We start from the raw sequence: 16,249 nt of genomic DNA, 5'->3' as shown, positions 1-16,249 counted from the left end.
ATCCTCATTTTATTTTTTTGTCATACAATATTTCACTTTTTACAGATTTGACAATAAGAATCAACTTTAGTTCTATGAAATGTAACTTAAAACAAAGTTAATTCCACATGTTCAGGGAGGAATAAAACTTTTGTTTCACATGACAATGAGAAGAAAATTAGAATATTTCGTAATAAAAATACAGTTCTAAGAAACAGTGATTGGGTGACATCTTCAGTCCCCTCATTTGCATACCAATTGTTCTGGAACTTGTAAATGTCATAACTTTCTTATTTATTTTAAATCTGATTTTTTTTTGTTGATTTTTTATGTGATATGCTTGTTGGATTTTTCTCTATTCAAATCAATATTTTGTTGGGGGTGGACTTGTCTATAGATCATTCAGGGTATTCTTTCTTGGGAAGAAGAATTTCAGAAGATTAATGTTTGTAAGATGGATTCATGACATGCTGATATACAATGTTTTGTGGAAATGTAAGGAATGAATTCAGAAGGTTATCTATATCTGTTGCTAAAATGTAATTTTGGTGATAACAAATGCTCTTTGCAAAATGAGAGCTAGTAATACGTTCATGCTGTGAAGTTTGTTTTTTTGTAAATCATTAATGAAAAGTTTTGTGGTTGATGATATTGAATGTTCTTTAAAATCAATGTCAGTTTACCAAGAAAATGTCATTTCATAGAATAACATTCTATGAAATATATAGCTGTTTGCATAATGTGATATCATAATATTTAAAAAAATCGATATCATTCTTTCATGGATTTTGCCAAGCCTGGTGGTAATACTTTTCTTTATTTTCTTGCTGATTTTATTAAACTCAACTTGTTGGATGTCAGGATGAACTTCCCTGTAAATAAATCAGTTGATTTTGTTTTCAGTTCCAAGTTTCATTTTCATTTTTCTTGACCTTGATTGACCTTGATCAAATCATATTAACAACTATCTAGATTATTTAGCCCAAGAAATTAGTTATATCAGGGGCAGTTTCATAATGTTAGTTGAATTTAATTCATGACTGGTTCCAGGTTTTATGAAACCAGGGCCATCTCAAGATGAGGTTTTAATAGCTGAAGAGCATTTAGGACATACTACCCTGTACACCTGGCATGGCAGTACATTGCATTTTATGATGATGACATGAGTAGCTTTTTAATCCACTGTGTCAGAGTTTGAATTTCATCTTGCAAAGGATTATCTATATCTATCTTTGATGGATCATAAACAAGAAGTTATGAAAATATATACTGTACACATTCATGGACATCGTGGCATGATGTTAGGCTGGCCTCATGGCCTCATTGTAAAATAAAAGCTCTACCTCAGATCAGAGTTTTGGCCAAGATACGTATTGTTGTTTCTATGACATTTGCTCTAGTGACAATTGTTGAGATGGAAAATCTGCACGTTCTTCGCCAAACATAAAATCTAACCTCCAAAACTACATGTAAATAAACCCTCATCCTTATCTACATTACTCTGAACCAAAAGCTCTATTACAATCCTTTACTCAAAAGTCTAAAGTTCCTGTGCCCTCTGAGATTTAAAGACCGAAGCAAAATAATGTTGTACACCTTTGTATTGTGAAGGTTTATATTGCTTTGTATACTAGAGGTCTTTACAATTTTGCTCAGAGTATGCAAAATGCTAAGAACAGATACAGAGAGTCCCTTCTTGTTAGCCTCCAATAAGTATAATTGCCCATACATGCAGTAGTTTCAATTTATTTCATGGATTTAACAAACTGCTGATACAGCAAACATTTTTCACTTTGGAGCAACAGTATAGGCCTGCTATTCTATATACAATTTTTGGCTTTGTATGTAGTTGATGGATACTTGCCAAAGTCATAATTTTTTTGTCCATTTCAGACCTGTTGACTCCATGTTCATAACAATTTGTATGGTCATCACTCTTGATGAATAAAGCTCCTCTATAATAGAGATTACATTCAGTATTTTCCCCATCGACAATGTCAAGTTTGGAATTTTCAAAGTATTGAGGTATTGGCTCTTGTACTGATACAAGTACATCTTGATACTTATCCACAAAACATTTCTTACTTGAGTTTTGCAGTTTGTGGGCGTAAAAGAGGAAACAGGCAAAAAAAGAAGTTTGTTTACACGACAGCTATGCACAGAAGTATAGTGGAATTTAAACACAAAGAATAATACTTTGAAGAATGAAGAAGTGATCAGCCAATGGCTTTACGCTTTGCCTCTTTTGTGAGAAGCAGAAGTCAACAAGGCGTGGAGAGTGCAGCGGTGAATTCTGTTTAAAAGGCAACAAACATTCTGGGTTTTCTCTTGACTTGCGTCTGCCCTCGCTGTTGGCATGGTCTACTGCTGGAAGGGTTAGCACTGTGGTCTGCTCCCGTGATGTGGCCGGGATTGGAATGTAAAGCTGATTAGTAGATCAAATTTTCGTAAGACAGACGCTTGTGTGATTGAACTTTCATTGAAACAGCAGCACCAGCAGCAAGCAAGCAAAATGCCGACACCAATGCCCATAGAGAGTGTTGGTGACTACAGATGGGTGAGTTTCAACGGCAGCAGTGATAAGGAATGTCGATGAAGTTTTGTATTCATTCAGAGAAAAATAATTGGAGCTGTATGTCACTTCTATTTTGGCTAAGACTTGGTTACCAATAGGTGTAAAAATAGAAGAAAAAAAATCTGAAGGTCATTGAAGATTGAAGGGTTGGTCACTGTTTTCAATGGAGTAACTGCATTTAGATTCATCTTGTTGACACCACAGTAATTAATGTCCATAATTTTTTTATTCTTAATGGTCATGTCCACCCCAGGAAAATGCTGACTTGAATAAATATAGAAAAATCAAACTTAGCATGGTGCTGAAAATTTCATCAAAATTGGATGTAAAATAAGAAAGTTATGACATTTTAAAGTTTCCCTTATTTTTCACAAAACAGTGATATACACAACTAGGTGAGTCAGTTGATGATGTCCATGACTCACTATTTCTTTTGTTTTTTATTGTTTGAAATTTACACAATATTTCATTTTTTATAGATTTGACCATAAGGACCAACTTGACTGAACCATACAGTATTAAACAATGCCAATTCCTCATGTTCAGGGAGGAATTAATTGTTGCATTACTTGACAATGAGGAGAAAATTAGAATATTTCATATAATAAAATACAAAAGAAATAGTGGTTGACGTCAGTCTCCTCATTTGCATACCAGCCAGGATGTGCATTAACTGTTTTGTGAAATTAAATAAATCTTTAAAATGTCGTAACTTTCGTATTTTACATCCGATTTTGATGAAATTTTCAGTGTTATTTTTTTTTCTTTTTATTCAAATCAACTTTTTGTTGGGGTGGACTTTTCCTTTAAGACAAGTGATAAATTCAGTGTAGCAGCAAAAATCCTTGGAGGATGGGCAATTTTGGCCCTATTGCTTCCCAAATTTCCCAGGGCTACGTTTTTTCTCCACTAATTTTTTTCACCCCTTCAGGTTGTAAATTGGTCATCTCACTCCCTTTCTCCCTTTTTTTATTCCTCTCTTGCTCTATACTAATTAATTTCCTTGTATTTTTCCCATTACTTAAAGTTTTGTCCCAATCTTTTCTCTGTCATAATACCAGCACCTTCCATCTTCTCCCTCTCTGATTTTGTCCCTTTGATTTATATTATCGACCAAACATGTACATGAAGTCCTTTCTTGCAATAATGTACTTTGACCTCAGAATCGGACTTGGAAGATAAAAATGACAATATACCACAAAGCAAAACTTGAAAATTGTGGCTAGATTTGATTCATGCATTGGAATATGTCAAGTGTAATAAAAATCCCATTATTTTTTCTCATTCATTGACTGAGGTGCTAAGTTAACAAATATGTGTAACAAAAAGAGATTAGACCCCAATTATATTTTATGGTTCTTTTTCATTGATTTGATTTTTCTTGATACAAGCAATGTAAATAGGCATACTTGAGATTCTTTGAATATTTTGTGTGAGTGACATCCTTGTGGAACTCAATGAAATGAATCATCATAATTGCACAATGTTTTAGGGTGAATTTGTGATTAGATTTGGGTTGAAAATTGTATAAGCTTTAACAAGTTGCAATAGTTTCCATAGTTGAGTGTATAAAAATGACCTGTATGAAATTCAAAAGGGATTTTTCAGTGGCTGCTACTGCTTTTTTTTATAGTTCTTATGTTCACAGTAAAAAAATTATACAACGCTGTTTACTATATGAACCTTACAGTAATTGTTTAAACAGTTTAAACAACTGTTTAAATCTTAAGCAACAAAGTTTAATTTTCAATATCTAATTGTCAATAAATTAAACATGATTGTTTAAAACGGTTAAACAAATACTGTAAGGTTCATATAGTAAACAGCGTTGTATAAAATCTTAAACAGCGTTTTTACTGTGTAAGTTGAAAGTAAAATTAGCAATACTCTTGAAAGATGTGTCATGCAAAGTGAGTATAATCCAATGTCACAAGTTCACAACTCGTGAGATGATTTGGTGCAATGCTATACTACTAGTAGTTTTATGTGTTTTGGATGATAGTGTTCACACCTGCCCAATATTGTGTGTAAATTATGAGATATTGTTCAGGACTTAAAATACGAATGATTTATTCTACACATTCACACTTGCCTACATTGTATTTTCTTTTAGAAATCCCTGGGAAATTTCTGGCAGTTTTAACATTTATTGGGATATTGCTTTCACATTAGCAGCCTTTATTATAGTATTTCCCTATGATTATTGGGCAGGCATGAAGCACCTGTAGAAATTAGGATATTGTCCGGTCATGATGATAATCAATTATATCGCACCAACATCACGCCTTTGATGAAATGAGAACAGAATGAATTTCCATTTAATTATTGATTGATAATCTAAAGAGAGTGTTTAAATTGTTTGAAACAAAAATGTGAACAAAAAATTTTCCAGACTGTGGTGTGGAGAATAACTTGTTATTGAATTTGAAATGGAAAATGAAATTTTGGTCTGATGATGATGACGATGACGGTGGTGATTAAGATGTTTCTGATGGTGGTTATTATCATGACAGGGTGCTACATAACTTTTTAGAAGCACTTTTACCTCTTCTAAAGAAAGTTTGGAAGTTTTAATTGACCCTTTTTTTTTCGGGCAATCGGGCAACTGCTTATGTAGCACACTGCATGATGTGATGCTGCTCAATGATGGTTCCAGATAAATATCACTTTGACAGGTTATTGGGACAACTACTGAATTAAAATAGAGTTTTCAGACTCATTCATCCAGTATAAACTACGTGTATAATGAACCATGCATGGCCGTGAAATATTTTTACTGGAACTGTTGTCCCCTAATTATTGAGCAACTTTGATGGTTGGAGTATAAAGGAGGGTCTTAAACAGGTCAAGGAAAGAGTAGTGCAGTGATCGTGTACGTCACAATTTCTTTTTGGCGATTTCATAAATACTGTATTTAACAGATAATTGACTGTTTACATAGGGTGTGAATTGAGTAACCTCTGTCTGTATATTGTTCTGTAATGGGGTCATTTTTCAGATTAGTAGATACTTGTTATGGCTGGAGTTTTGTGAACTTTTTTATCGAGGTCAGGTCTTTTAATACCTGACCAGATTGTTTTGAAGAATAAAAAGGTCAATCCATTCATGATATATCCAGACAGGTCGATATCTGTTAATTATACAATTCTATATATTTGGAAAATCTGTTAATAGAAAGAGAGGCATACATTATTCCAGTCCACTTCTTCCTGGGTATAAGTCCATCCCAGCAACAAATTGTTTTTTTACAAAATACAATAGATTTTCATCCACTGATCCACATCAGATGTAAATAAAGAACATTTTTAGGTTACGCTTACTTTTACAAAGAAGCATTTTAAACACTGACTGGATGCAAGCGTTAAATCCATCTTTATAGAGTTCAATAATAAGACTTCAATGATGATAAGACTTCAATAATAATGATGATAAGACTTCAATAATAAGACTTCAATGATTGAGTTACTGTATTGATGAAAGTTCACAAGTTTTTATTATAGAATAAAAATCACCCCTTCGTTGAACTCAATTTTGATAAATAATGTATAGTAAATAAAGGAATGATAAAAAAAACGTTTTTACCAGGTCAAGTGAAGGGGTTGGGATGGCTTGCAAGACTGGCAAATGCCACAATTTTGAGCAGACAATTGCCTGTTTACAAAAAAATGTGAATTGAATAATCCTTGTCTGTATACTGTCAGTCTGCCGGTCTAATGGGGTCATTTGGCTAGAGTGTTATTCAGTTTATCAGTGCCTAAAGAAATTGAGTTTTTCAAAGATCCACATTGTAAAAAAAAATCACTGAAGAGGTGTAATTGCCTGTCAAAGTATTACAATTGTATCATAGCCTAATATCAAAAGTTCCTGATGACTACAAGGAATCTTTGTAATATTTGTGGAATGAAGTTAATGATTAGGGAGTGCATTTGATTTTACTTTTCTTCATTTTAGATTCCCTTTCACGAGTAATTGTTCATATTTTTGCTCGCCCACTTTCTAAAGATAATTAGAGAAGTACTGTAGATTGTAATTTGGGATGTATTCATAAATTTATTAGTTTAACCTGATAATTGTAGAAAATTGAAATTAACTTTGCTGATCAACATAATTTGGATATAATTCATATAATACATATTTTAGAGAATATTTAAAATTGAAAGTCTAAAAAGAAGAAATTACATCTATATCGAGAATTTACCTTGGTATATAGAATCTGGGATTACTTGTTTATTTATAATTATATTAAAATTCACGTAAGTATTGCACATAATCGTTAACATGTTGAATAAGACTGAGCTGAATACTATATGCAGCATGGCCTTTTTGTGTTCAGTAAATTAATTTATATCATATAATATTTACTGCATTAGTATAGTTTTCTTGGCAAACAACAGCAGCATTTTTTACTCCTAAAATATTTCATCTGGATTAAAAAAAAAAACTGATATAAACAATCCTGTATGTGTACTTGCAGAGTCTAAAATTATTCTTACTATTATTTATTTATCAGGACCTTCCCCTTCTACAGTGTACATTTGGAGTAGAAATAAATAACTAAGGGAGACATTATTATTTGAGTTCAAAAGGTAATATTTTGCCTGGAGTAAGAGTGGGCCAAATACAATATCCTTTGCCGACTTTCATCATTTTCAATAGCAGTGACCCACTTTGGACTAGGTCAAATAAAAAGAATTACTCTTGAAAATCTGATGCTAAAAAAATTTGATTTGTAGATCCTCTTTGAAAGCCAAGGCACAAGAAATATTTTACAGTGATCAATTTCTAGATTAAACTATTCGCTCGAAGCGTGAATACAATGGAGAAGAATAGCTTGTCATTTTGTTTTTGAAGTTAATGTCTCATTTATTCTTTAGACTGTCAATCACAAAGGTATCGTCAGTGATCCGTTTCATTTAACAAAATGCAAAGAGTTCATATAAACTATATTTTTTTCAGAGATAATTATTTGTCTGACAGCTTTATTGTAATTTTCTTACCAACCAAGTTCTCACTGCATGATGTTGATGATAAATTGGTGGTAAATGCTGTTAACAACCCCAATTTATGTGGAAAAGAATAGCATGGGGATGTGTTTACCTTCGGGGTTGCGCATAGACTCTAGTGCAGAGACACTTTTTTATGGGTAGATTTGGCAGTGGAAACGCCACCACTTATGTACATCACTGGGAGAGAAGAAAATAGATAAACTGTTCACACTTGATCAGTTTTATAAGGTTGAGTTGTAGTTCACCAGCTGTGACCTCATTTTGAACCTTATTCGACTTTTTTAACTTTTAATTTTGTCTCTTGGGTGTAGCCGTTCTGCAAAATATTTTCAAAAAGAGTTTTTTCAAATTGTTGCTTTTGATGCTGTTAGAATTCAAAGAGAAATTCACGTGTCTGCACGTGTGTTTGATCGAACAATGAATTTGGGGTCTTTTTTTCATTGAAAATTCATGATTTTAGAAACTTTTACAATAATTTGTCAGGATTTTAATCAAAGGTTCCTTTCATCTGTCAACCATATCTGTTTATTATTTACTTGTTTGGGAACAGAAAATGACATTGACATACAAATTATGTGAAAAGTATTGAGTGGTTTCAGCATAGCATTCTTACCAAAAAAAAATCCTTAAGAAATTGGTATCAGAGGGTTTGTTTAAAAAAATAGTAATATCCTAATCAATTAAGTTATAATTTCAATTCCTGACCAATCACACAACAGATCAGTGCCCACCTATTGTTCTCGCGTGCGTATGTACGGTCTTGGAGATTAGTATAAATAGAGTACAATATCGGACAATTTTCGTCACTTGATAAAGAAATGCAGCAGCACTCGAAAGCTCGTGAACTTGTAATCTAGTGAACACTTTTTGCGAGAGTGATCACGAATTTCCTAGAAAGCCAGTGAACACTTTTTGCGAGAGTGATCACAAATTTCCTTGTTGACCATAGTAGATTGCGAGACATATGAATACCCTCTAGCGATAATTTCAATTCAGTTAGAAGCTACCAAATATTATTTTATTTGAATACTTTCAAACTGATAACTGGCCTTAGATTTCAGTAGTTTCCGGGCAAGGCCGCTTTTCAAAGGATACATTTCACACGGGTACAAAGATAAAGCCAGTACAAGGGGCATTTAGGCCATCAATATGGCATCAAATGTCATATCCTAGAATGAATATAATACACCTTTCATAAACCAAATTATGCGGCTAATAGCAGCATAATTTGGTCGTAAAATTGGAGGAGGACAAGAGTAATCCGCATTATTTTGATGCTGCTATTATCCGCATAATAGCAGCATCGGGACAAGATTTTGAGTTTATGAACGCATTTCCAAATAATGCGGATAATTGCCATGGTGCGGTCACAAGGTCACCCTTTCCCAACACAACCGCATCGGAGGGGGCGTGTCCAGTTGTCATGACGATTATCCGCCTTTTTCAGGACGAGCGCTCGTAAAAAATAATGCAGCTTATTTTCGGAGTTTGTGAACGCAATTTTTATTGAATTATCCGCATTACTCTTAGGCGGCTAATTGGAGGATAGGTTTATGAAAAGGGTATAAGTCCTAGTTGGTACAAAATACTTGGTATCTTCTGATCTGAATCTAATTCTTGATAAAAAAATGTAAGGACCTGTATATTCTGAAGTCTGGTTTGACTACTTAGACCGTGGACTATAAACTCTGTGCTGAAATTATGGGAAGCCAAACGTGTCAAAAGTTGTTCACATGGGATGATTCTTATGTTTTCTCTGCTCTTTCCTAATTCTTTAATGGCAAAGACAATTTTCTTATTCATCATTCCAAGGCAGTTAAGAAATAATTATTTTAGAGTCAAATGAGCTGATGCTATGAACCTCTACTTTTAGAGATTTATGTTGCAATTTGCTATCCATATTTAAACCACAACTTTAAAACCAGAGTTTAAATTAAACCTGACTTCAGAATACGGGCCAAGAAAGTTTAGTCTACCTGGGGTTTGGGTGTGAAATCACTTTTTTTATGAGCAGCCAACAGGGATGTTTTTCATGTTCTACAGATTGAAATATTTTTTTGTCGTCACCTCCAATTGATCTAGGTATGTGTCAGTTGTCTGACATTGTGACCTGCCATGTATCTTACTGCATGGTATGAAATCAGTCATGTTGTCATAATGTTTATCAAAATGGTAGACATGATATTTATCACTGCCAGCCCATGATATAAATGTCTAGAGGTACAATTATTATGCAGCTCCACGTTTACCTTTTCATGAGTTCACTCTTACACCCCTTTCATACTGAGCTCTCTCCTGTTGAAAGGTGCTGCATTATATAAAGGTGGTTTCAAACCGCCTCGAAGTTCGTCAGTTCCAGGTATTCTGTGATCGGGAAATTTACCCCAATCAGAAAATACCAGGTATTTTGGTCATGTGAAAGCAAACTACACGTAATTTCCCCGAAAGAAAATGCCCGCTAAATAGTAGGTACTTGGCGAAATTACGAGAACTTTCGCTGGGATTTTTCCAAGGTCGCAGGTATTTTGGCGATGTGAAAGCAAATTACGGGAACTTTTAACCCAGCGTGTCGTTGGGTGCGGCGCCGTGGGTGGCTGCTGGGCTAGTGATTTTGAATCTCGCGCCTTGCCTGCTTATCATAACATACTGCGCATGCTCGTAACTTCAGGAACTTATCCCGAAGGGTATGTTTCAGGGCGGTGTGAATGCAGGAATAATTAATGGGTATTTTTCAGCCTAAAAAGTTCTCGTAATTTAACAGGGATTCTTGTGATCGAGGCGGTTTGAAACCACCTTAAGGCACAGGTGAAAACAACCCAATAAACAGGTACACTCTCCACCTCACAAGGTGGAGAAGAAAACTTATGGTAAAAATAAGAACTGGTTTACCTGCTCAAACTTGGCAGCATGAAATCAAAGTTATGGGGGGGGGGGAAGGTACTCTTCAAGTCTGCCCATGCACTTAATGACTTTATAGAGGTCTATTCAACCATGAACCTACTATACTTGGAGCTCCATGACACTGTTCTCATTATGCTTTCTAAAACTAGTATACTGGAAACCAGTTTGGAAGATCACTTTGCTAGCGTTCCCACTTGACCACACGAAAGCGGCTTTCAAAATCACTTCACGTGAAGCAATCTTGTTGCTATGGAAATGCTCTCAGTGGATGACACGTTTTGCGTGAAGTTCAATAGCAGCGTAGGCATTCTATACCTGTCGTGTGGAGTAGTGTGCTCAATATGTGCGAAGATCGTTTTCCGAAGAATGGTTGTGTCCTCACTTCGCTAAAACCAGTTTAACGAGGCAAAGCGATCTTGAAAAATACATCGCGAGGTGGTTTTCTGAACCAGTTTGGAAGATTGCTTCCAAGATCGCTTCGACTGTTCTCCCTACACGTTATACTAGTTTCCACTAAACTAGTTTCCAGTAAACTAGTTTTAGGTAGTTAGTGAGATCAGTGTCAAAGATTCAACCTGTGCCTCTGTGCAATAGATGCATTTCAAAATTATTTAAAAAAAACGTGCCTTTTCTGTTTCCGGGAGAGCTCAGTCGCACCTAGCAAATTATAGGCAGTATGAAAAGAATAGGCCTGTACCAAAGAGGTGATCTCCTTGCCTGTACACTCTGTATTTCCTCTGCACTTTTGAGAAATGTGTAGCTTCAGTCTTCAGAGTTGAGTAGTGAATTTCAAACTGGTAACAGGGTAGAGCTCAATATGAAATGGGTATCAGGAAATAGATTATATGATGATTTTATTGATTTCACACAATAACATGTTTTTGCTGAAAGTTGATATTTGCAGCTATATATCCCATTTGACCTGCCCTGTATTGTCTATAAAATCAATCTATCCTTAACCCAATTTATGATAAGAATGGTGTAAACATGTAAAGGAATCAGAAAGGGGCATTAAAGAAGGAGAGAGGGAGAGAAAGAGGAATGGGCTGCATTAGGGAATTCTACTTTTATATTTGTTAGAGTTGGTTGTTTGCATAATAAATCCCTTTTTGTTGCTTACAGTCTGCTTGTCTGAATATAATAATTCCAGCTTTGATCTTAACCTTTTGCAATGAGTTCTTTTTGACAGCAATGATGTAGGATTTGAGTTCTTGAGTATGAATGAGATTAATACGCTCGACAAAAGGCGGTTTCAAACCTCCTCGATCACAAAATAACCTTTTCAGGCTAAAAAATACCTGATTTTTTTTTCTGCATTCACAATGCACCCAAACAGGTTTGGGAAAGTTCTTGAAGTCACGAGCATGGGCAGTATGGTCTGATAAGCAGGCAAGGAACAAGATTCAAAATTGCTAGCTCAGCAGCCACCCACGGCGCCCATGCCCAAGAATTTGCTTTCTTACTGCCAAAATACCTGCGAACTTGGAAAAATCCCACTCAAAGTTATTGTAATTTTGACAAGTACCTACTATTTAGTGGGTATTTTCTTTTGGGGACATTATGCATAATTTGCTTTCACACTGCCAAAATTACCTGGTATTTTCTGATTGGGATAGATCAGGGCTGATTTCCCGATCAGAAAATACCTGGATCTGACGAACTTTGAGGCGGTCTGAAACCACCTAGAAATTTACAGTTCAATAGAAGCAGAGAACCAACCCCAAAATATTGTCAAAGGCAGTTCATGGAAAGGACAAACTCTGGTGGAATGACAACTTAACTCAAATTTGATCTGTGATTTTTGTGTATATTGTTTATGTTGAAAATGTATTGAAAAAATAGTGGAATTTGTGTACATTGCCCTACATAGTTTATGAAGCTCTATCAGATATACTGCTTGATCCTTATCCTGCCTAAGCTGGGGATTTATCGTTCACTTGAATATCTATTCATAATATTTTCTTCTGTTCTCACTTCCATCCTGTTCTAAGTGGTTGACCCACATGCCTTTCTTAATGATAATCGTTGATGGAGCATACATGTATTAAAATTAAATTGGTTCTTTCGTGTGATGCGAAGATTCTGCAATGAGTTTGCAAAAACGGTCTGTAACAAGAGTTAGTTAAGAAAGTGGATGTAAATCGTTATCAATCTTGGCTGCAGACACAGACCCCCATAAGCCAGTTCGTAGTTCCTTTCTGCGCATGATCAAAAGATTCTACGCATGATCAGAAGAAGGTCATTTGTACTAAAGTGACATGGTGCTTTAAAATCTAATGAGATAAGCACCAACTTTGATGTCTTGATTATTCATATATTCTTTTGAATTGTCGTTTTCATTTACATCCACAAAAAACAACAATGCTTCCACGAACGACTCGTATTTCACAGTTTACAAAGTACATTCTGCAACATGCTAAGATATGCATTTAAAGTAGGAATGCAACAAATGCCTTCATTAAGTGTTCATTTGTGTGCTATTCTAGTCACCTGGTCTATTCAATTTCTTCATCCTGCTATGTAAGGCAAGCTTACGTAATATCTTGCTTTTTGACCAAAATTGTCCATGAAGTAACTACGAACTGGTCTATTGAAACTTCATCAGCAAGTTGGGTTTGCCACAAGACTAGCACAGATTGTTGTTCAGTTTCTGAAGGCCTGACTGAGTTCTGTGCACAAGTCCCAGATGTCACTGAGCCAAATCCTGCTTCTGTTTTACAAGATAGATTTATAAAGTACATGCCAATGTCTTGTGCACTTTCAGAAGTAGGACACTGTGACTTCAAATCTCTTCTGCTGCTGATGCTCCCCAAGAAAAAAAGAAAGGATGAAAAGAAAAGCAAAAATGCTTGGAAGTAGGCCTTTTACTATTAATAGTTGCAAAGAAGAGAATGAGATTTTACAGGTTGATATATTTCCAGATCTCACTTGAGTGGTATGCTGTTCCTAATTGTAGTCCCCCTGATTCGCTTTGGGGGCGGGGATAGGGGGAATCCTTTGAGATTATTGATGGGGGCCCCAGGAAAGATTTGAAGAGCTGTCAGATTTCGATAGGTGGTCAGTGGATCTAAAAACAGCTGTGACCTTGTGAAAGTCTCCTTGTATTTGACCCTGAAAAATATTTATATAATATTGGATGGCCTTGAGGTTAATACAAGGAAATATTTTGCAAAGCGAGTCCTATATTTCCTTGTATTGACCGAAAAATGGGACATCCAATATTATGATTATTATTCATACAGAGAATTTTAGCAAATAATTTTTAACTTTCCCTCCCGCCCTCAGACTCTGACTCTGCTGTATGATGGGGGACCTAAAGCTACGCACTTTGTTTTCAAACAATAAAAACTGTCCCAATTTTAATATTTCAACAAATTATATTTCACTAATTTGTGGCAAACATTCTAAAGATCATTAACCAAGTAGAAAATATCACAAAACTCACTAATACGAAAATCCCGTCGTGTTTTTCGAAAACCTCTTAATTTCGCCGCCCGATGTAGAAGGGGTCCTAAAGCTATGCACTCGATTTATCATGCAAAAAAAATAGTATTTCCTGTGCCTCAATTTCTAAAATATATTCAAATTATTATAGGATAAAATGAAATTAAAGCGAATATAACTCCAAACTTCCTAACAGTTGTTGGTTTTCTCTGCATTTAGAGATTTACTACAGCCTCTGTAGAAAAAATTTAATAGGAATTGTTCATCACTCTGCAGTCACAGTTCCACACACAGTGCGCATTTGCCATTGAAAACTGCATGCGCGCGCGATGAGTGGTGCGTACACTTCGGGAATTCCCCTTCTAGTCGTCCAATATTTTCAATATTGTGTCACCTCGGAAAAAATATTAGGCGAGTTCAACAAACTTTTTAAGTGGGTCGAGTGCACCAACAAAATAACACTTGTATTTGGGCTCTAAAATTGTCTGTATGAATAATAATCTTTGATATTATTTTTGAAGGTTCGAGTCGTATCCTTGGAGCTTTCAAAATAAGAATATGTATATATATGATATTATGTATAATGGTGAATTATTGAGCAGCAATTGAAGAGAAAATTCCAAACAAAGGATTATATCTTTTGGTTTGGTTTGGTATTATTTACCATATAAAAATCACAATAAAATACATTGCACAAGATATGAGATTAATTAATCTAAAAAAAATCCAGGAATCCCAGGATATTTGATTATTCCAAGGAATCTTCACGTCCGTGGTTTAAAATGTTAATTTTTCTGAATGAGTCTTGGAACTGAGCATTATGAGATAAGTGATCAAACTGGTGTCCTCATTTTATAGATTTGGAAGAAATGAATCCCTTTCACTATATATAGAGCATAGCCCTGGACCAACCATGCATGAGGTGGTACACTGTTGGTCCATGCATGGAGCTAGCTCTATGGTCCATGCATGCACTCAAGAGATACCATATTACCATGTGGATGTGTGCCTTTCATACAGTAAAAACTTTTCTTAGCTGTGGAGGGATATGATTTTGATTGAATTCAAAGTAAAGAATTTTTATGTTATTAATAAAATGGCTTTAGCCCAGGTGGAAAATTGTGAGGATAAAATCACTGAAGTGGGCGATAGCAATGGCATAAATAGCATTCTAAATTCTAAAAACTCTTTTCAAGATCATTCTACCTCCACCAGTATTTTTATTTAAGCCCTGTAGTTAAAGGTCAAGTCCACCCCTAAAAATGTTGATTTGAATAAATAGAGAAAAATCAAACTAGCAAAAACGCTGAAAATTTCATAAAAAACGGATGTAAAATAAGAAAGTTATTATTTTAAAGTTTTGCTTATTTTTCATGAAACAGTGATATGCACAACTGAAATGAGACAGTCAATGATGTCCCTCACTATTTCTTTTGTTTTTTATTGTTTGAATTATACAACATTTGATTTTTTATAGATTTGAGAATAAGGACCAACTTGACTGAATCATATAGTATTTAACAATGCTCATTCCACATATTCAGGGAGATTTTAATCGTTGTTTTACTTCACAATGAGGAGAAAAATAGGATATTCCCTATTTTGTATAATAGAATGCAAAAGAAATAGTGGATGATGTCATCAGTCTCCTCATTTGCGTACCCACCAGGATGTGCATATAACTGTTTTGTGAAATTAAGCAAAAGTTTAAAATGTCATAACTTTCTTATTTTACATCCGAGTTTGATGAAAAAAAAATGCAGTGTTATGCTTGTTCGATTTTTCTCTTTTTATTCTAATCAACTTCTTGTTGGGGTGGACTTGTCCTTTAAATTATGGAGCTATTACAAATAGCTCTGTGGTTACATATTTCAAGTAGAGCCACTCCATTGATGTTGATTGGAACATGCTCAGGTCTGACCAAGTATTCTGTCTGGGATATTACTGAAGTCAATTCTTTGAATTCCTAGACAGTATTAAATCTATATAATGTTGATCTTGTTGAAATTATTGAGGTCAATTCTTTGTAGTCCCAGACAGTATTAACTCTGTACTGTTGGTCTTGTTGATATTTTGCATATTTTGCTGTCCACCTGTCAAGTTTAGCCAGGTTTATTTAGGTTGAAAAAATTGACAAAAGGAGGTCAGAACTCAAAATGCTGAAAATTGCTGATCCAATTAATTCCTTTCTATACTAGGACAAAATGAAATATCTGCTTATGCTTTAGATTTTTTTTCCATTGTTGGAAGCGCTAAATCATACCATTTTCAGAAAGTTTAGAGTTGTTTTGACAATGCCAGTTCTGTATCCTGAAAAATTTAAAATAATCAGACAAGATTGTGT

The 16,249-nt window shown here is 34.8% G+C and overlaps 1 protein-coding gene across 1 annotated transcript in view; it reads left to right on the top strand.

Annotated features, from left to right (window-relative positions):
• The first annotated feature begins 2,256 nt into the window (after positions 1 to 2,256).
• LOC121421982 overlaps positions 2,257 to 16,249 on the top strand; it is a 33,424-nt gene continuing 19,431 nt past the window's right edge. Inside the window, exon 1 of the mRNA XM_041616787.1 lies at positions 2,257 to 2,536. Coding sequence (XP_041472721.1) covers positions 2,492 to 2,536 — 45 coding nt within the window. The 5' untranslated portion in view covers positions 2,257 to 2,491. The remainder of the gene's footprint in view (positions 2,537 to 16,249) is intronic.

The sequence above is a fragment of the Lytechinus variegatus genome, chromosome 1, assembly GCF_018143015.1.
Source record: "Lytechinus variegatus isolate NC3 chromosome 1, Lvar_3.0, whole genome shotgun sequence".
Lineage (NCBI taxonomy): Eukaryota > Metazoa > Echinodermata > Echinoidea > Temnopleuroida > Toxopneustidae > Lytechinus > Lytechinus variegatus.
The sequence above is the reverse complement of the archived record's forward strand: the minus strand, read 5'-3'. Positions and strand labels throughout refer to the sequence as shown.